Raw genomic sequence first — 21,013 nt, forward strand, 5'->3', positions numbered from 1 at the left:
TAAGAATATATCTTCTTGCACGAGAGGGAGAAAAGACACATGTATTCTCTACCAGAATTAGAAATGTTTTATGCATATTATTGCACGCCGTGTAACGCGCGATATACTGCACGCCATTTCCCAGTACACTGGGAAAGTGTACTGGTTGTATATTTTTTTGAAGTTTTCTCAGTATAATTGTGTGTGTATATGCGGGGAAAAATAATTTCACAACAAAACCGTCATACCAGCACATATTCGACGTAAACACGAACAAACTTCGCCATCATAATCGATTAATTGATATTAGCGCAAGACAGTTTTATTAATAAAATGTAAAAATGTTGTTGACAGCGAATTTAAATTTATTCATAGAAGCACGAATTTGCTATTAAAGCAAATTTAATTTGCCGCTGAACGAAATACATTTTGCTGTTGCCGCAAAATTGTCGCTCTTCGGATGACGGAATAAGAATTTATTGTTACGACGATATAATTTGCAGAATATGTTTAAGAAAAGAAAATTAATGCAAGCATTAGTTTCATTTCTTATACTAATGATACTTGTAGTACAACTTTTTAGATTCTATTTCTATTTTATACCTATATTTATAGATATTGCAATATGTTTGGAATTTAGATTTTTAAATGTAAAGATAAACAATTTTGATTTTGCGAGGCTAAACCACATTTATCGCTATTTTATATCTTTTTAAAGAAATAGTAATTATCTTTAACGGTTATTTATAATATTATCGAATATTATTTCAATATTATAAAAACCTTGGATTTTCATTTCCGATTGGGTTCATATTTAAATATTTTATTTTCATTTCTCGCGTCTGATTTAGTGTAAGTCAATAATTTAAAATCTGGAAATCTCCATCTAGAATCTTCAAATTCATGAATATGTCATTCAGGACGTACGTTCAACACTTTGAATATTTGTTAGAAGATACACTATTTTATAGATGATGGTGTAATGTTGTCTTTACTCCAAAACTGTACAAAACTCGCACGGCTCAGTTTTATTAATGTGAAGTGGGGGGGGAGGGGGTGGCGCAGGCGATATTACTTCATATTAAGCAAAGCTTACGGCCCATAAGCCAGTCTTCGCTAAATTGACGGAGCTCATTAGCACGGTTACCTCTTCTCGAGCGTCTTGTTCCAACACCGGCGGGCGAATCCTTTCCCCGCGTACGCTTGTATATACACGTGCGCGACCACTTTTCTTCTTTCCTTTTCTTCCCTTTTTCTCCGCTTCCTCCCCCCCCCCCCCCCAAAGACCCTCTCGAGGCCGTCCATAGCCATGGACGAAAAAGCGGAAGCTCAGCTCTGGCAAAGCTGATGAGCTTAAGTTTGTTGGTTTACAAAGAGAAAAGTTGAAGAGTCCGACGCCGCTATCTAGCCGATGTTACATTGAACCAGGTAAAGGTATGCAAATGATTATTAAGCCACGATGCTCAAACAGCTGCCAGCGCTCAGAGATGATGCCAATTATCTTTTACACTCATCGCAGAGTCTCATCGCAGAGTCGCAGCGTGTGAACGTATAATCATAACGGATACTTTCGTCTGGTTTTCTTAAGCGTTTGTTGAAACTTCGTATTCAAACGATTGCATTTAAAGGTAGGCAAATATTATGCGATTTCGTATACATTTTTGGGGTATTTTCCTGAAAGCTGGTTGGGAAGTAGCTTTCGGGAAAGTACCACTTTCGTCTTCTAAAGCCCGCCTGTTTCTTTGTTCGTAATATTTGAAAAAAAAACATACAATAACGTTTCGACGTCAAATGTACAATACATGCACACGTCATTTACGCGAAAGATTAATGAAAAGCTGTGCGTGAGGAGTACGTCGGAACGTGAAGAATGAAAGTTTGCTAAGAAGCAAATTGTCTGCTTCGCACTTTAATCGAGAACGAAGATATACATACTTAACAATACGAAGAAGTTGCTGATGAAGAGGAATTCGAGGGCCTTTGCGTTGCAAACCGGTTATAAGAAGGGTAACTGTGAAAGATAGCGGGATGCAAATGAGCGCGCTGCAGTACTTGAAGAAGTTTACATGCAACTTGGCGTACATTCCTACGAAGCTCCTCTTTCAAGCTTCTTCCTCGCTGCGATTTTCGAGAGTTTCATTCAACAAGAACTTCAACGGATATGAATTCCCCGCTCGTCGTAAACAGCGCAAAACAGCGTGAGAATCGCGGTCGGATTTCATAAAAATCACATCAGCCGTGAGATTGAAGATGTATACAAGTTCGAATGAGATGAGATAAGGGGAGTTTCGCGGATTATTAAGTCACGAAATTGAAGAGGCTGCCTGCATCGCGATGAGGGAGGGGGAGGAGGAGGAAGAGAGAGAGAGAGAGAGAAAAAGAGATACTGCTAATTATGTTTTATGCATTCCACGTTGAGATCGGCATCTTTGACTTCCTTGCGCGAGCGGCGTCTTCCGCGAAGAACCTACGCACTACTTTTCTATTGGACGACCTGCAGCGGAAAGCTTTAAATTATCGAATTCCGATAACGTAATGCCCGGCAAACGACAGGGACGGCCTCCTAAGATCCGATGCAAATTTAAAGCGGCAGGACGTTGTTTCACCCTCGATTTCGAAGAAATTGAAAACAAGGACGAAGATCGTAGATACGCGCGCGATGCGATAAGGCGCGAAAGCATGCACAGTGGATAAAAAGTACGTATCATCTCTCGTGGGAGGACGAGGATGGCGGAGAGAGAAGATGGCAACAAAGATGGGTACCGAGAGCAAAAGATGTTTATGTAACCCAATTTTCCGACCGATTGGCGCCGGGTGGCCAATTTCCGCCCTTCCTCGCGCTCCTCCTCGTTATACTTACTTTATCTCTTTATATAAGCCAGCAGCAAATGCCTCGCAGGGGCGGCGCGCGAGTCCTTGCTCACCTCGTGCCAATCGCGACTTTATCTCGTTTTAAAATATCGCCCCCTCATTTTCTCATTAGAGAAAAGATTGCGAACGGACTGCGAACGGACACGAGGACGCTAAATCGTCGGTCGTAAATCTTTTTTCAATGGAAAACATCAGCACAAGGGCGAGGAAGAGGGAATTGCGCGAACTCGCAAATCAGACGCGAGAAATGAAGAGTGAAATCCCGCGGAAGAAAAAGGAAAGAGGGAAATGAGTTTTCAGGGAACCGTGTACGAAGAAAGGGACTTGGTATGATTTAGAAAACCTCTTTTGTTGTCTCATCGCCCAAAACTGCGGAAAACAACATTGTATACTGACGTTAAATCCCGTTATAAGTACTGGTACTTTAATTTCTTTTTCTCACGCGGGTCCATTTTCTTTTTTTTGCGCAACCTCCTTCATTTTCTTTCTATAATCGTTTTTATATAACTAAAAAATTCTGTCGAAACGATCAAAAACTTCACAGTGGCAATCGTCTGTAATATTTGTATTGCACGTAATTAATTATAAATACATCACACACGGTCTAACGTCGCTCAAGTTTCCTACTAACTCTTCTAAACGTTATAATTCTAAACTTCAAAATATTACTTTACCATGTCTGGTAAATTTTTATGTTGAAACTCACAACGTTTCGACCATGGTTTTTGGTCCTTTTCAAGCGATAATAGTGTCAATAATTTTGTATGGTATTAATTATCACTTGAAAAGGATCAAAAACCTTGGTCGAAACGTTGTCAGTTTCAACTTTAAAATTTTCCAGACATGGTTAAGTAATATTCTGAAGTTTTTAATTACTTCTGGCGACTTATAAGATTTCCTCCAGTCAGTTACAATTTTACTTCAAAAATACAAACCCACTTTTGAGCATAGAGGAAAGTCCTCTATTATGAGATGGGATTCTAATACGAGATAGCAGGTTTTTTAACGTCCAAATTCAATCACAAGTCTTTTTCGCGACGATTACACGATGTAACAATCAATTTTCCACTAAACAGAGATTTCTCTCCAAGGGCAATAAATTCGTGGTGGAACTAACAGATGACGCCTATTAATTTAGCAGAAATCCCGCTATCTCATAATAGAAGACTCTCCTGTACTTCTTCTTTTGATTATTCTCATTTGGTTTAATCACGTTAATCATTAACGCTGTATTTCTATTGTACTTATATGTCGTTATACCAGTTTTATATTTTACATCGCAAAACTTTACAGTGATATCAGTATGCGTCGTTGAGGAGAACATTCTGGTCGTTACTTTGTCGCGTCTATTTTACGCAGTTCACGTGCGATAAGAGTTTATCGTTTTTGAAAGAAGTACATACATTGTCGGATCGTGGGGATCAACGAAGGATAAATCACCGGCCCTTCCACCGGCGCACTTAACCAAAGTAATGCAGTCAGCTGCCACTTCGGCTTCCCCTTTCCTGGACAAGTCAACTTCCGCCTGCGAGCGATCTTCCTGATCCTTGATTATCGACGAAGTGGATATCGTAGTCGGCATCTTAGGATTAAATGGAAAGGAAGATTGGCCATGGGATTCGACAGATGAAATGAATTTTCAATGGAGGTTGAGATCGAGGATCCAGAGCGAAGGAGCAAGAGACCATACGAGATGGAGAGAAACAGAAAGAGAAAGAGAGAGAGAGAGAGAGAGAGAGAGAGAGAGAGAGAGAGAGAGAGAGAGAGAGAGAGAGAGGCAGAGAAAGAAGGAAAGCAGGAAGAGAATTAGCTCCTGTCTCACAGTGCCGGTCGTCTCGGTTCCCTCACTCTTTCTTCTCGCTGTGTCGTGCGACTTTCTCTCTCGTGTCTCATTCCTATTGTTCGTACAAGTTTCTAGCAACTACTGGTATTTTCCGCGAAACTTAGGACGAGCGAAAGACAAGACCGATACGAGTAGGAGTAGAAGTCGGTAAGAGAATCAAGGGGCGAGCGAGAATCACACTCCTTCACGGCGTAATGGGTCTTGGCCTCTTTTGGCCGGGAGACAACTCTCGCTAATCCCCCTTTAGCCGGGGTAACGTAACTTTGCGTTCTATCCGAGAATATCTTATGGCCGTGCAACGTCGCGGCAACTATCCAAGCCACCTTCGTTCCCCCCCTCCCCCCCCCCGCTGCTCTTAACATCTCCACCTGACCCTAAGCTAAGACAGGAAATTGCAGTCGCTCGTGTTGGTGGAGTAGTCTGTAACTTCGAGGAAGAAATCGCAGCGCAAACTTGAGAATCGGATAATGATTCGGTACGAGAAAACAGCGATAGTCTGCAATCCTTTCGCAATACAGCTTTGCTCCAGTTTCTATCCTGAAAGGCAGCGCCGCTCAAGAATATATAATAAACTAATTTTTCAGTCGTGTAACAGCCCTCATCGTCGCGATTCTAATTCAATTATCTGTGTTGGAATCTAGATAGCCACATGGTATGATCATCTTAAATAATATAATTTATTGTTGAATATAACGCACAATAAAATGTTAATTATTTAATATTGCGCTTTCACCAGCTATTTCTTTTGCTTGAATATTATTCGAATAATATATACGATGCACGTTATATACATACTATATGTTAATGCATGCACAAACGTAATTGTGCGGCACTTGAATTGATTTATATTTATACGCTAATTTAAATTAGCGTTTTATATATATAATTTCAATTATTGATTATGATTTGTCAAAGGTTCATTTATTCACGTCTACCGCACCTATTATAACGATAACCTCCGATTGTGAGAAAGCAACTGTACCTATAAAATCACAATTTTGCGTGGATAGCGGTGCGCTCAAGTTGAAGATCGAACTTGGATTCTATTCAGGAAGTTAAAAAAGAATGCCACAATGAACTACGCCCGACTGAATCCTTTCTCGGCTTAATGATTGATGAGATTTCTTTCGGTGCTATTCCGACGTTCCCCTGATAACAATGATTTCCTAAGATATAAATGAAGTTGCTACTGCTGAGGCAAGTGAAATACAATAGATAAAGTATCCGAAGCTATTGTTCTAGACTTTTGTAATTTTACAGATGCTTCTTTGTCATCCCGGATAACTTTACTATTTTAAATCGTCGATCTAACCTAATGTCATACATTTCTTTTACGTCAATTTTATAAATATTTATATATATATAATTTATATAATGCTCACATAGAGAGATAGAGATTTTATCTTCCGACGAGCAGGTGCATCAATCGAGTCGGATATTGAACTCCATTTTCAAAAGTATATCGCGTGCATAACGTGCAATCGGATTCATTTTAAATGCGCCACTTGACTCTTGTTCCGTACAAGAGCAAACGCTACACTTTTTGAAAACTACACTTTTGGAAATTATAAAATATAATATCTATAATAAACTCAAATTACCCAATTTGAAATAATTTATGGCAATTCTGAACTAATTTCAGTTAAATCTGTTACGATGTTATATCATGCTCGCAAATTCATTTGATGTAAGTACGTAGCTTAATTGACGATTGAAATGTATAGAAGTAAAGTATATCGGCGAGAAAATCATGGTATTCTTGTAATAAGTTAGAAAGCGTTATAATTTTTCGTCGTACACGAATTAACATTAATGTTCTCCTACTGACGTTCCTTGCTTTTGAAAAAAATGTGGAAAGGAAGAGAGAAAAATATAAATACCCGACACACACACACACACATACACACGCGCACACACGCACACACACACACACACTGCTATAATCTGATCTCTGCCTCGTCATGTGCTCTTCGCTGCCTGAAACCTTATTGCCTGAGGTTCCAAAGGACATCTCGTAACTAATTCCTCATGATCGAGCGCGAAAGCCGCCCGAAGGAGGATCTTCCCGTGAGATTCTCGACGCAGTAGGGGTCGACCCTTTAACAGGATAGCGGAAGACATCTTCGCGGTCCGCCCCAGAAACTCCAACTCCTACCTCCTCCGCCATTCGCGGAGCGAGCCTTGTAAATCAATTACAAGTCCCACCACGCAGGTACCTCGGAGAAATGGCACGTACTAAACCCTACCAAGTTTTGGGCGCTGACGTGATCGGGAAACTCATGGCGCGCGCGCGCGGAATCTACCTCTGCGAAATGGAGAGAAACCATCAGCACAGGTACTCGTCGTCGATAATAGAAACTGCGCCACACTTCGTCTTCCGGCCCGCCTCTCTTTGCCCGATGAATTCGGACAGGTCACGTTCGCGGCTCGCTCCATATCGGCGATAGTCGATGAAAGCCGATCATTAGGAGCGGTAACGCGGCTTGTTCCGTAATCTGACGATGACCGAAGCCGATAAACGTCTGCGAGTATCTCAATAAACCAGCCGTTACAAGTGTATACGTGTCGGACAATTAACTGGGCGATTTGAAGAAATAAATAGACTACGTGGGAGTGGCGAGTGTGGCGCAGAGAAATGTGCGCTGCTTAGTAAACGAATGAACGAAAAGATCCGAGTTCAAATGCACGGACACCGCTGGTTCTTTTTCGGAGTCTCCCGAAGAGAAGCGGCAACCACCGAGAGTATCGTGTCACACGTATAGCCGTCCAGACGGGAGGTTTCCTTCGGCATAGCAGCCTACCGAAGATGAAGTAACACCAAATGCTCAAAGTACCAGACCGAACTGGATAAAACAGGCCTCTAAGCCACGAGGAAGAAGAAGAAATAGAACACGGAACGTCAACAGCGCGAGATTATTTCTCAAGTCTTTCATTTCAAAATGTTCCTTATTCCAGTATAATCGTATTCAATGTGGCGGAAATTACAGGTTCGCTTGAAATATCGCTCGAAACACGAGATGCGTTTCAAACGTAAGCGTGATGACATTAGCAGCTTCCATCAGTCTCCATCGAGCGTCCTCGATCGATCGTTCATCAAGAATTTATCGATACCGCACATCTCGGCGGCGAATGACTTCCGGCAAATGACATTTATGCGCCCGTAACCCGCGGTTCTTCGATGAAAGCGGGTCGTTAACGGCTCTAACTCATTCCGGCTACTCATTCCGTAATCCATCGTTGAACAGCGGTCGTGGTACGCTGCCCACGCCCGCTGTGCGAAAGATGGACGACACATGCGAGGAAATTGTCGATGTGGAGGACGTTATTGACGTAGCCGCTAATTCCATGTACTTGCGCCGCTTTCATCGACGTTGTCAAGGAAAACTTTCAATCGTCTGCTATTCAGACATTCAAGAATTCGAAACGCAGCTCGACACCTTGCGCGATGCTTTTACACGGTTACCTTTTATGTCCCATCGTATAAAGCAAATGAGGAAAGAAAAAGAATACGAATACACATGTCTACGAGGTAGACGAAACAATGTGTAGTGACACGATCGGTATTCGAAGTCGTTTTCGGTGAGAAGATGCACGAATTGCCAATTTACCTAACGGATTGAGGATCTTACAACGCCCATAATTATTTACAATTGATTGCATAAAATACATCAAGTAAGTGCACGCTATTATCTTCGCTAAATGCCTCGAATCGCTATCGACGCATCTTAATTACTAGATTTTAGTCATGCAAATACGCACGCTCATATTGGGCGAGCGCTCGTTAATACATGGAGGCAGACTGTTAGCATCACTAACGGCTTTCGCTTTGTAAACTAACAATAGTCCATAGCGGTTTCGGCGGTTTGTAATCCAGCTAGTGGAAAATTAGTTGATTGCCAATTTTGGCATATGCACTAACACAGTAGCCATCGTAAGGATCCAAATTGGTCTACTTAGCCATAGTCATTCCGTTTACACTTCCCACTTCGGCAGAGATTTCAGATTTAATGTATAAATACTTTTCTCTGGATACATTTCGTCTGAAAAATTTAATAAAAAAAAATATCGCGGCGTATTTTATCCCTTTCCAAAATCAAATAATTTTTTTTCCGATCCTCACTAGTCTCGTCCGCGATCGTTACGCAGACCGAAATTTCGACGTAATGTAAATTGCAATGTGAAATTAGCGAGCAATAATTTTTCCAACGCAGCACGAACGTATCTTAATGTTTACCAACGTACGAACGTAGAAACGGAGCGGAAGACCGAGTACATACCCGAACGTGAAAATACCTGTTATTCCTGCTATTATCTGCGGACCATTGTCAAGCGAAATCGGCCAGATCTTGGTGGAAAATAGTCCTCAATGGCTCTAGCAATAGTAATTCGGATTCGGTATCTTCGCCGATCGCTCCAACCCCAAACGTTTCGCTTCGCGATTCAAACCATCCTACGCCGACGGAATGACTGGGATTCATCTGAGGGATATCTAAACCGCGCAACTTCGTGCATTGCGGCGCGAATTTTCATCGCAGATCAGATAGATAAAGTTCGCGTATCGGGCTAGCTTCGAGGAACGATCGTAGGATCGTCTGGAGACGATCGTGCCATTGTGTGTCACGGCACTAATCGGTTTCGATAATCCGCGTCGTATCGCTTAAACGGATGGTCAACCGTTCTTGTCATTACTTGCGTCGATTACCGTACCGCATAATCACTAGGTATTTAGTTATTGCCAGTTGATTAGTCATCTAATCGAAATGCGGAAAAATTCGGCTGCCCTGCGAGTCAGTCTAGATCGAGCAGCCGAGGGCTAAACACGAGCGGACAAAATTCTGTGAGAAATAAAGTGAAGAGAGCACTACATTTATGTATCTCAGGTACTGTTTCGCATCTAGAAAATTGTTGCAAGATCATTTGTTTGAGTGGAGAAGACCCGAAACGCTTCATGTATTGCTAAGCTCAAGAAAGTAAATTATATGAACAACAGTGACATAAAAATTTTTATAGAAATAAAATCGAAGATCGAAAGGAAAAAGTACAAGGAATAATATATGATCAATAATGTGCTGTAAACGTACAGTACATTTTCGTGAACAGTTTTGCAACAGAATGAGCAACTTTAAAAAGAAGGAACGTCGCTTTTATATCGTGCAAAAAAAAATGAGCATGAATCCATCGTTATGTCGTTATCGCATAAAACTCCACCCGCGTGAATTACGCACACATACGTGTATTCGCGAGCATCTTTACGTGAGCATGTAAGTGTTCAGGGAGAGTCCATATAAATGAATCGTGAAGCACGGGCTGCTGGATCTAAATATGATTGATTGAGAGTATCTACAAGCGCGATATGGATGGAGCAAGTTGAGGGAAGCTTGGTTCGGGTGAGCAGCTGACGACAGCTAAGGGGAAAAACGAGGGAGAAACTTAAAAAGATCGAGGGCGACGTTGACGCGCCGCGCCGGGCGTTGCCGTTGCAGAAGGAATAGTATATTTGCCAATGAATACGCAAACGCTGCGCCATTGTTGTAAGCACTTTATCTAGACGCGGTCGATAGAGATGCTATCGCACGTTAAAGAAATTTCTCCGCTATTCGACATACGAGACGTGCCTTTCTAACGAAGCTGGAATTTCGCTCACTGACTTTATAAACAACAGATCACGTTCAGGGAACTAACGCGTGAGAGCGGGATAGCGAAAAGATAAAATGTTAACAAGAATGAAATAACGGACTCGCTAACCAACTCGACGAAAGGCCTCAAAATTAAGTTACGTTGCTTTGCAATAAAGATACTGGTTACAGATATATACGGATATATTCATTTCAAGTTACAGTATTTTGCCATTCATATCGTTAAACTGACTCGAATAAATCTACGATCTTTTTTCACATTCAGAGAAATACCACGCGTACTTGAAATGAATTTGCAGAACAGTGGAAAAACAGTTCGTCTTGCGTCTACGAAACTAATAGTAGGTGCAAAATAGGCGCGGGGCAGACCGGTAAAAACTCGCGGAGTTTATTAGGGGTCCGCGGAGAGCGAGGAGAGAGAGAGAGAGAGAGAGAGAGAGAGAGAGAGAGAGTAAAAAAAAAACTTCGTTACCTGCATACTTCGCAATGTTAAAAGGGAAGATGATCCTCCGTAAAGTTCCGCCTTCGAAACTAAATTGCTGCGCGCGCGGCGAGAGAAGTCTGAGAAAAACCTGCCTTGGCCGCGTCGTATTTTCACATCGTGGCAAAGAGATACCGTGTGAAGGGGAGGGAGAGGGAGGAAAAAATCTTCTAATTTGCTGCACTTGGCATCTGCTGTAACATTACGGTAATCGCTGTAAGGAATGGAACGTGCGGAAAGTGTTTTCCGCGCTCACATCAGATTCAGCCATTAAAAAAGTACGACCATCCTCTTATTCCCGTCCTTCTCCATGCCATTCCGCGTGGACTCGATATGAATATATATATATATATATAATATATATAAACGTGTACGTATCCAAGTGTACATATCCATTACACGCGAGTGAATGCTTGAATATATTTATATAGGACGCGCGCGCGTCCCCGGGTAACCGCGGAACCGCTTTAACGGTAAATAAATAACTGAAAGGAATTGAGTTTGAAAACGAGGTGAAGCTTCTGCCTTGAAATGAAATGTATAACCCGAAATGTATCAATTTAGCACGGTTCATGCAGGGAGATATAATTAATGCAGCAGTGATATATCGCGCGTCTCGACCTGTCACAGGAGGATTTAAGCTCCTCAACTAGAACTGCGGAACGTGTAATTGATGACAGTACATTTGCATTTTTCGAGAAAGAGAAACCGCTACAATGGTAGGAATATTCGATCGAAAGGCGATTAAATTTGCACCAGATAATTTGTGTAGCGCAGAGAAATGTGCGCTGCTTAGTAAACAAATTAACGAAAAGATCCGAGTTCAAATCTACAGACACCGCTGGTTTTTTTCGGAATTTTCCGAAGGGAAGTGGCAACCACCGAGAATGTCCTGCCACATATACCCCTTTAGGGGGTATAGCCCTCCAGATTGGAGGTTTTCTTCGGCAAGATTAGCAGCCTACCGAGGATAAAGTAAAACCAAATGCTCAAAGTACCAGAACGAACTGGATAAAACAGGCTTTAAACTTAATACTCGAAGAAGAAGAAGAAAATTTTTTCGTTCGTTAATACAGTCCGTTCGCACTATTGACGCGAAAGTGCGACGTTGTTTACTGACGCACGTTCCATATGCGCGAATAATTGTCTCGTGAAAATCGCCGAGAACAGAGAACGCGCGCGAAAGCGAGAGCTCGTCAATTTCGACCCTTTTGAAAAAGGGCGTATCGGCGTCATTCGCACCAAGGCTCTTCGCGCCCTCTCGCCGTAAGGGGAACGTAATTATAGGTGTCCCTTTCATGCGCCTGGAGGACGGGTGGATTCAGCGTGTTCAACTAATCCGGGTTGATCCCTCCACGGCTTCGATTCTGGCCCACGGCTCTTTCGATCTCGCGCACGACGAGTTTTATTAAACACGTGTCTCCGTCCGATCCAATCGCGTCATTTTCACGGGCCACGTATCATGCCGCGGAAATGACGGGCATGCGGTCTGCGCGGTAGAGAGCCCCTTGGGGCTCGTTTGTTAATAAGATTCCGCCAACCGTGACCGCAATCGAATTTTTGGCCTACTAGTTTGCCGGTGGACCGACTCCGCTCCGTGGATCAGCCGTAAAGACTTTCCGCGCGAAATTGCCGTCACACGTGATCGCAATGAATAATTGCACCGGGATGTCGAGCGCTTTGCGACAAGACATTTTGCAATTTTGCCGTCAGATGCAATCAACAGTCTGACGAATAACGATTACGCATTGATACGGGGGTCTGTATGCGCTTTGAAGAAATTTCGTCTAACGTAGATAAACACACGTATATTTTAGTGTAACGTATATTAGATAACAATTTAATAGCTTTATGAATTAAATTTATGGATAAGAACGTTCGATAGAGATAGATTACTTGTCATTTCTACGGTGTAATATTCATAGTTAACTGATAGTCTTATAAAATAAAAGTACCTGAATCGGAATTTGTTTCGCTAACTATTTTTCCGTGGTTTATTGCACTTCAGCATGACATACTATAATTGGTTACCAGTACTTGCAGAATTTATAAAGTGTTTAGCAATAACTGTATAATTGAATATTGAATGCTAAATATAGCATTGAAAATAACTAGAAACCATTTATCGATTTGAATATGCGAATTCACTGGCGAATTCACTGGCGAATGATTCCATCTAAATGAAACTGTATTATGTGCGAAAAGAAACCGGCGCGCAGGACAAGGTGGAAAACGGTATATGAATTTACATTTTAGATTACAATTATTGAGCTACCAACATCTTGCTCGGACCTAAAGGCGCTCTCGCTTGTTTGAACTTATTGCGAAAATTGCAAAATGGTACAGGACTCTGACGAGAAAATTATTTAGGATGTCCGTACCATTTATTTCCCCCCATTTTTTTATCGACGTATACAAAACATTCACTGTCGAATTGTGTATTGTCGGCGACTAGCTAACTTGTGCACTCTTGAAAAAAAAAAACAATATCGCGCGAGTAAAATTTGGTACGACAGCGCTACAAAACACATCGCGGAATTGAATTTTTGCGACACGTTCTGCGAAGTACGGCCGTGCAAAAAGTGCTTGTAAAAAAAAAACAAGAGCCGTTAAGTGACAGGCAGCTGCGCATTAGAAAATGTCCATCGATATTAGCGTTGTCGAAAACGCGCGACGTTCTAAATTGACCGTGACGACGACAATTCGCGCGCAATTGTAATTGTCATCGGGTGCGATGCATAAATTTTTCAGATCAAAGACTACGGCCGTATTACGTCCTAATTTAATCTTGCCGGGTGCAAACGGATTGCCGTGTTTGGGACTCGCTGAAACGAACGAAGTTGCGCTGCGTGTCCCAGCAATAATCGTGTTTGAGATTCATTACCGCGTCTGGATGCCCTCACAATTACGCCATCCAGCCGAATGGATGGCGAATTACACGAAATGAATTAGTCAGAAATACTGTCGCCCCGGCATTGCGGGCAAAACATGCAGTAATAATAATTCGTAACAACCTGTCAAATCAATGGAGCGCCATTCGTGCTCGCGCAAATTGCAAATGATATCGGCGGGCTAAATGTCATATAAAATATTGATGACCCTTGTAACCGTCCGTAATCATATCCGTTCATAGCTCACCTAATACGCGTTTAAGCATACGCAATGGGATTGTATTTTATCTCGTAAATCGTGTTACGTAAACGCTAATCATGACGTATATGTCATGCCGTACGCGCGCGCGTCGCACAACAAATACGAGTTTCGCGGGCGCGCGACAGTCCATATAGCTACGAATACGTAATTGATTGTCCGTGGGCTTGAATGACCGATAACAGAGCGATGAGACGTGCGTCGCGCATTGTAAAACGACGGCGGTTCCAGTTGCTTGCACGCGAGCCCGCAAGGGATAATTAAAAACCCGCGCGACAAGTAACGGCTTTGACGCTCGCATATAACGAAATATGTATATTTACGTGCACGCGTGCACGTGTGCACGCGTATGATCGGATATTGAGAGCAGTCACGCGTGGGTGTATCCCATGTCAGGTACCCATGGGCGTCCACATTCGCGCACGCAGCTACCTGTCCAAAGGTGAACTAAATAACCGGGGAGCTCGGTCAGCGAAATCAACAACCTGTTGATATTTGGGGTATTTAAGAAGCACCGTACGAGAGAGCCGCCGGCTATATGGCATTAGTTTTTCATTAAATTATCCCGATTGATCGGTATACCCGAACCACCGATGCCGTCGCGTAACGAATCTTTCCTGCCAAAACCGATAACAGCGCGGGCGTAGCTGAATTCCATAACGACACGCTCTCGCGATACGCGCGGATTTAATGAAAAAAAAAAGTTACCGGGGATTGGAATTTCAAGTGAAACATTTTCTCGCTGTTTGTCGTTAGTAAATATTGTTGACAGGTGCGAAACAATTGTTGCGTGCTGAAAAATGTCGTAGCTTTCAACATTCAATTTCATCATTTATTTATTCGCAGTTTTTTTTGTAGTACAGAAAAGAGAGACGCGTGGGGAGGAGGGGGAGGGGGGAAGAACGATTTTTAATAAAACGGATTTTATGGAAGGGAAGCAAGTTCGCGAAAGTAAATTTGATCGGACAGCGATAAAATTAATAAAATGCGATATCGTATTTTAACAGACGATAACTACACAATCTGATCAAAGTATATAATAAAAGCTGAAGCTCAGCTAAATTACTTTTAATTTTTACCTCGATTAATTCGTACGGAAGAATATTTCGATCGAAATGTGTGCGGCGAATATTAGAAAACCGTCAGCTTACGTCCCTTGTTAATAATATGACATTATAATCTCGAAAAAATCCAGGTTTTCGCGTTTGCTATGTACCGCGTGGAGGGATGATATCCTGTCTGGGGCGCAAACGAAGTTGGCGTACGTTACAAAACTTATATGCGAGTGCCGTGATTCTTACAGGTACATTATGTCGTTCCGACGAGACTGCGTTTCATGCATCAGAATGCATATTGATTTTCGCCCGCTTGTCGTCTTCGACGACGGCTAGTTCCCAAGTATTTTGCATCTTATTAACCGAAGTACCATGCCAATATCGTGAACTTTCGCGCGAACTTGAACGAATGTTGGTCCTTCTCTGAACGTTACGCGCGTCAAATACGCCGCGTCTGAGAGTGATCAAAAAAGTTTCAGAACTCGAACGCGATAAGCATGATGATCACGTTATTTGCATATTTTCTTCACGGTAGAGGCAACAAGCCCCGATTAAAAAAATTCAAGCAATCATCTCTACATATTTACAGGCGAGCAAGACGCCGGACCGAAATCATGTTAAAATTTGCAACGCCAAATTATAAAAACAGGCAAATCCTAAAAAAATATCGAAATTCACCGTTCTTGTCGCTCGCTGTTATTATTCCAATATTTGTAAAACCGTATTTTTACAAAATTTAACAGCTTTGTCACGAAATACCAAATCTTTTTTCCCCCGAGATAAACAAGAGCCTGCAATGCATCCAATAATCGCTCTGAACGTAATACGTGCATAGAAGAATTTGCTGCCCGTTAACACAGAGTATTAAATTATTTGACACACTGACCCGGCAAATCTGCAGCAATTACTTCTTCAAAGCTGGAATCGGATTACGAACGGCGACTGTGCAAACAGCGCTTTGTCATAACTTATGTAGGATACTATTGCATTTGTGTGCTCTTTCAGAGCGATTACATTCTCATTGTAACTAACGAGGACGACTCAGTAGTGTTTCCGTACGACAACAACGGCACGATGTACAGATTCCTCAAGTGCCAATTAGTACTTCAGTATTTCAAGTGCAAATACGTACAAGTGTTATTGTTTGTTATCATAACTAACGACTTAATACAGAGCTTTGTCAGACCATATCTCCGTGCGAATATTGGCCTTTCTTTTGCAAATCTTTACGCTGCGTAGAAACAGCAATAATGTACCCGAGCAGATGTTACAACATAATCTTCTGTTGTATTATGCGATACGCACAAACGTATTTCAATTAAATAAATTATAGCGACAGTATCCGAGTCGAAATTTTGGCCCTATGTTGAACCTTTAATTCTATTATACAGAGTATTAAGTAACAGAGTATTAAGTAATACCCGCTTTATCTCTTATTTACGGCTAGAGCGGACTAGACTGAGTCGAAAAGTCCTCTACCATTTTGCAATTTTCGCAATGGTTAACGAGTTATTAATTATTAAAAATTATCTTAGCTCGGTCTACCGCCCAGTTCAAATGCGCGGCGAGATGCGGCCGTTCCGCGATCGGCGTTGCTAGGCGCGCGGCCAGGCTAAAACAGCGATTTTTAATAATTAATAACACGTTAACTATTGCAAAAGTTGCAAAATGGTACAGGACTTTTTGACTCAGTCTAGTCCACTCTATCTGTAAAAAAGAGGTGAGACGGATATTACATAACACCCTGTATAGTAGGATCTAAGATAGTAAAAGAGGTTAGTCAATTTAATCAATTTTTCTAATCTGTACGTAAAAGTCCAAGAATGTCGGAATTAAAAGTTTCGACGATATCTGCTAAGAATTAAGGTGGACGAAGTTGGTCGAGACTTCGACAATTAATACCGCGTGGAAGAGCAATAAGCTTTTTCGCAAACTCCTTCATAATTCACAGCGCGAGTCTTCGGTTTAACGAAGCGAGCACGCGCCGCGCGTAGATCGGTTAGAATGCACATCGAGATGAAGCTCGTCTTGCACGGCCGTGTATCCAACCGCGGTAACAATTTTACGGCTACGCTCGCTACATATTCATAGCGCGGCTGTCAGGCCGGCAAGACCGTGCCCGGAAGTTGCCGCAGGCGCGTATTCGGGTCAGCTGCAAATAACGAATGTCGCCAAAAATCAGGGTGATTTATGGCGAATCCGATCGCGTTTTCCGGCCGTCGCCGGCAAGTACAAATCGAATGCTCCGGCCGGGAGAGTCGAACTTATGTAAAATAGCCCGCGGTCGCAGCCCGGACCGACGAGCGCGCCGCGATGATTAATCGCGACGTCGGCCGCGGTGCGATTTAAAAGTAAAATCATTTATTCGATATGGAACGGGAAGGGACCCCGGCGATGACAACCGGTAATAGCTTGCATTACGCGTAATGACAAACGGCGATGCGCCGCAACGATATGGAAAGTGGGTCACCACGTGGGTTCCCCCTTTCACCCCGGCGTCATAAAGGCGTCCCAGGGCGCCCCTGGCGCCTTTAGCGACCGTCCTACCGGAAAATTTGCTCGCTCAGATGCCGACAAATGTACCTCCTCTGTCCTGTCCCCGGCGCGACAGCCGGGGATACGCAAGTACGGCTGGAATAAATTCGCGACCAAAAGTAAGGGAGGGACGGAGAGAGAGAGAAAGAGCAAAGACGTACAGCCGATCCGTACGATATCACTATCGCCCGTAAGGCACCCGCATCCTGTCCTACCCTCCGAGACGTCGGGCGTACGAGCTGTTCGCCTAGAAAATTTGCATTCTCGAGACGTTTCAGCGCGACTGCTCGCGCCCGTATCGTCTTTGAAATTAGGTATCCGCACCGCCGCAAATTCCATGGCGAACGCGAGGATTTTTCACAAATCGAGTTGGAGAAAATACCACGAGGCGAGAAACCGCGATGAATATTGAACAAGTGGAAAATGGATTATCGCGCCTGCTATTTTCCATTCTTTTACTTATACCGTGCTCGTCTGCGAGAGATCCGATACTCTGCGATAAATGTGAAATAAGCTGCAGTCGTCATTTGTTGAATGTTATTTCCAAGGCGAGCAGCTCGAAGTTCATTACGCGAAGGCGACATTAATCACGGGATCGATCGGCGCGCCGTCCTTGAAAAGCCCCGGCGGGAAATTCACGTGTCTCGGTATGTCCCGTCGCCTTTTTCCCCAGCGGTTAAACGACTAGCAGTGAACTTTCTCCTTCGTGGAGAGTAAGTTTTCGAGAAGCTCGTTTTCAGCCTCGGGCCGCCGGACGACGCGGCGCTCGGACAGGCGTGAAGGGACTAAAAGGACGAAATAATGTCGGCGTACAATGGGCTCCCCTTGCACCCACCACAAACAAGAACTGTCCGCGGCAGTCCCAATAAAGCAGGGTTTCCTGAACTGTGACTCGCGACAGGACCCTGCTCCTTCCCGCGAGTCGAGTATTTGGTCCCAGAATGGGCCTCGACTATTCTATTCTGTCTTCGTTTGGACCTCGGAGTCGGTTTCAAATTGAGGCCTAGATCATTCTAACCCTCACAGGGAATGTAATAAAACATTTCACCCTCTTTGAAAACCTCTTAGGCCGAAGAGGATCTACCGAACCTCTGTTGATTACACTCGCATTGGCCTCTTTGCTACTAAAAGGGAAGTAACGACTCTTTTCAGGCCTATCTGAGGTCAAAAATTCAATATATTTTCTCTGACACAAGGACTTGATCTCATTGCTTCCAATTTAAAAATTGTACGAGGCTAATCTGAGGCCAAAATATTCGATTCGAGTTAGAGTCTCAAATGCAGACGTTCGTAAAGGACCGTTGAAATTAAAACGATGTTTTCCTTATGCAATTGTAGTCATAATGCAACCTCATTTTTTCAAGAACAATATTTCATTCAAAATCAACATTTTCACATTTTTTGCGTATGACATTCTTCTGAGCTCGAAATGAGATATTTGAAAAATCACTTCTTATTTACTTTTAACCTGTGAAACTCCGATCGAGAGCGAGAGTCGCGAGTACACGCTCCGCAGCTCGCGGGAGCGAAAACGGGAGAAGTTGCCCGGTTGAAGAAGAAGAAGAAACGGCGGAGGAAACCAGTTTCGGGGGTGATATATCTTCGCGGTCTCGCCTCGACGAGCCTCCCCTAAACGCCCGAGGAGGCGACGCGCGGTAAAAAGGGCGCAGGGGTGGCGCGCGAGCGCTCGCACGCCTCTACCAGTTTTTGTCCGCGCTGCGGAACTCCCGTTAATCCCTCCCGGAGTTTGCCTCGAAACAGGCTGGAGAAGCTTCTCTCGGCGACTTGGGCCACTCCCCGAGGCAGGGGCAGCGTAGGGTGTGTCGGGCCGGGGAAGGGGGGGAGGGGAGGACTTTCCGACTAACCGCGACTGCTAGATGCAAGAGTGGCGAAAGAGGCGCAACGACGCAAAATAAACTACCTCCGCGTCGCATAATACACGGCGTCACCCCTCGAGCCACCCCCGACTCCAACTCTCTCCCCGACGCCGCCGCCGCAACCCTTTTCCTACCGCCGGCTCTTGTAACACAGTCGTCGCACCTCGAATACAACGCGGCGCCGCTTCTTCCCGGCTCGCAGGCTCGCTTAAAACAAGTCGCGAGTATGCCGTCGGATTCAGACTTAATTAAGTTTATATTTTAGTTTCGATGGGCGCGCGGGCTCGTCCGCCCAACACACGTTACTCTCGTTACTCATTTCCGGCACGGTGGCGCGACTAGGTTTAATATCGCGGAAATCCCGCCGGCTCGTGCCCGTCGATCCCCGAGCAGAAACGACCCGCGGAATTTATTTCGCGCTAGCTCTGTCTCAAAACGCAATTTAAGCTCATGCATATGCATGATAACTGCTGATTATTTTCTGTTGTTTTTGTATTTTCGCGTACCCGGCTCGTCGTGAGTTTTCGGACGGGTTTAATCACGCGGGAACTTTAAGCCAAAAATTGAAAAAAAAAAATTCTCCGCAGAGAAGTAAACGGACGACACGACGGTGTTCTCGGTTAGCTTAATCTTAATAGAGAGAACACTCGAAATCGTCCGTCGTCTTCACTAAAAAGAACCCAATGAAAATTAAAAGGTAACAAGAAACGGCAATTCTAACAATTTAAAGAAGAGCATTGCTCTTTGACATTTATCTGACGAGATTTTTCAAGAGGAAACAGCATCGCGTCGGAACACGGTTATTTCGATACTCACATTGAACGTCGAGCAGGATGCTGGCGTTCATCGGTATCATCAGCGTGATGTGGCGCGCGACACAAACGATGGTGGCATTGTGATGTCCCCTCAAGACCTTTAGGTGAGCCCCGCTGCGCCTGCCGGATGTTGAGGGCAACACGGTGAGGTTGTCTGGCGGTTGTTCCGGGCCGTCCAAAGTGGCTTGAGACAAGGTCATGCCCCACGCCAAGATGGGCGGTGGGTTTCCACCCTCGGCCGCGCATTCGAGAGTGAGCTCCGAGCCCTCCTTCACCGGCACAAACTGGTTTCCGGGATCCAGCCGGCGGCCATCTATCAGCAGATACGTCCCACGAGGTGCCTCTGCAACAGCGAATCACGCGGTAACCGCTTCAATTAGTGGCCTCGTAACGTGGAAAAATCTGGCTGGACGCGACCGGTTATTAGGGTAACATGACCAAGTTCGGATCAACAATTTGATAAGTCGCTTAATGAACGACATTGTAAAGTAACTCACTTAAATTTTACTCTTTTATATATTTGCAACTTTATGCTGTATTGTCGATATCGTGAAAGGCATCGACGTGTTTTTATGTCGCTTATTAGCGACTCGTCACATCGCAAAGAAAACAATTCGATGGTATCTGAAGATCACGGAAACAGAATAGGTTTAGCGATACGATACATGGTGGCCACTGGTGGCCGGCGCAAATTTTTTAAAACACATCAAAAATAGATATAAAATTTTGAATAACTGCACAGAAGTTTTTCTTAAAATTTATCCTGAAAAC

General features: G+C 43.6%; 1 protein-coding gene across 1 annotated transcript in view; it reads right to left on the reverse strand.

Moving 5' to 3' along the window:
• The window catches only part of LOC105563821 (hemicentin-2), a 394,167-nt gene that overhangs the window by 110,060 nt on the left and 263,094 nt on the right, over nucleotides 1–21,013 (reverse strand). Inside the window, exon 6 of the mRNA XM_012015754.1 lies at nucleotides 20,244–20,585. Coding sequence (XP_011871144.1) covers nucleotides 20,244–20,585 — 342 coding nt within the window. The remainder of the gene's footprint in view (nucleotides 1–20,243; nucleotides 20,586–21,013) is intronic.

The sequence above is a fragment of the Vollenhovia emeryi genome, unplaced genomic scaffold, assembly GCF_000949405.1.
Source record: "Vollenhovia emeryi isolate VEMERY1.0 unplaced genomic scaffold, V.emery_V1.0 DF939171.1, whole genome shotgun sequence".
Taxonomy (NCBI): Eukaryota; Metazoa; Arthropoda; class Insecta; order Hymenoptera; family Formicidae; genus Vollenhovia; species Vollenhovia emeryi.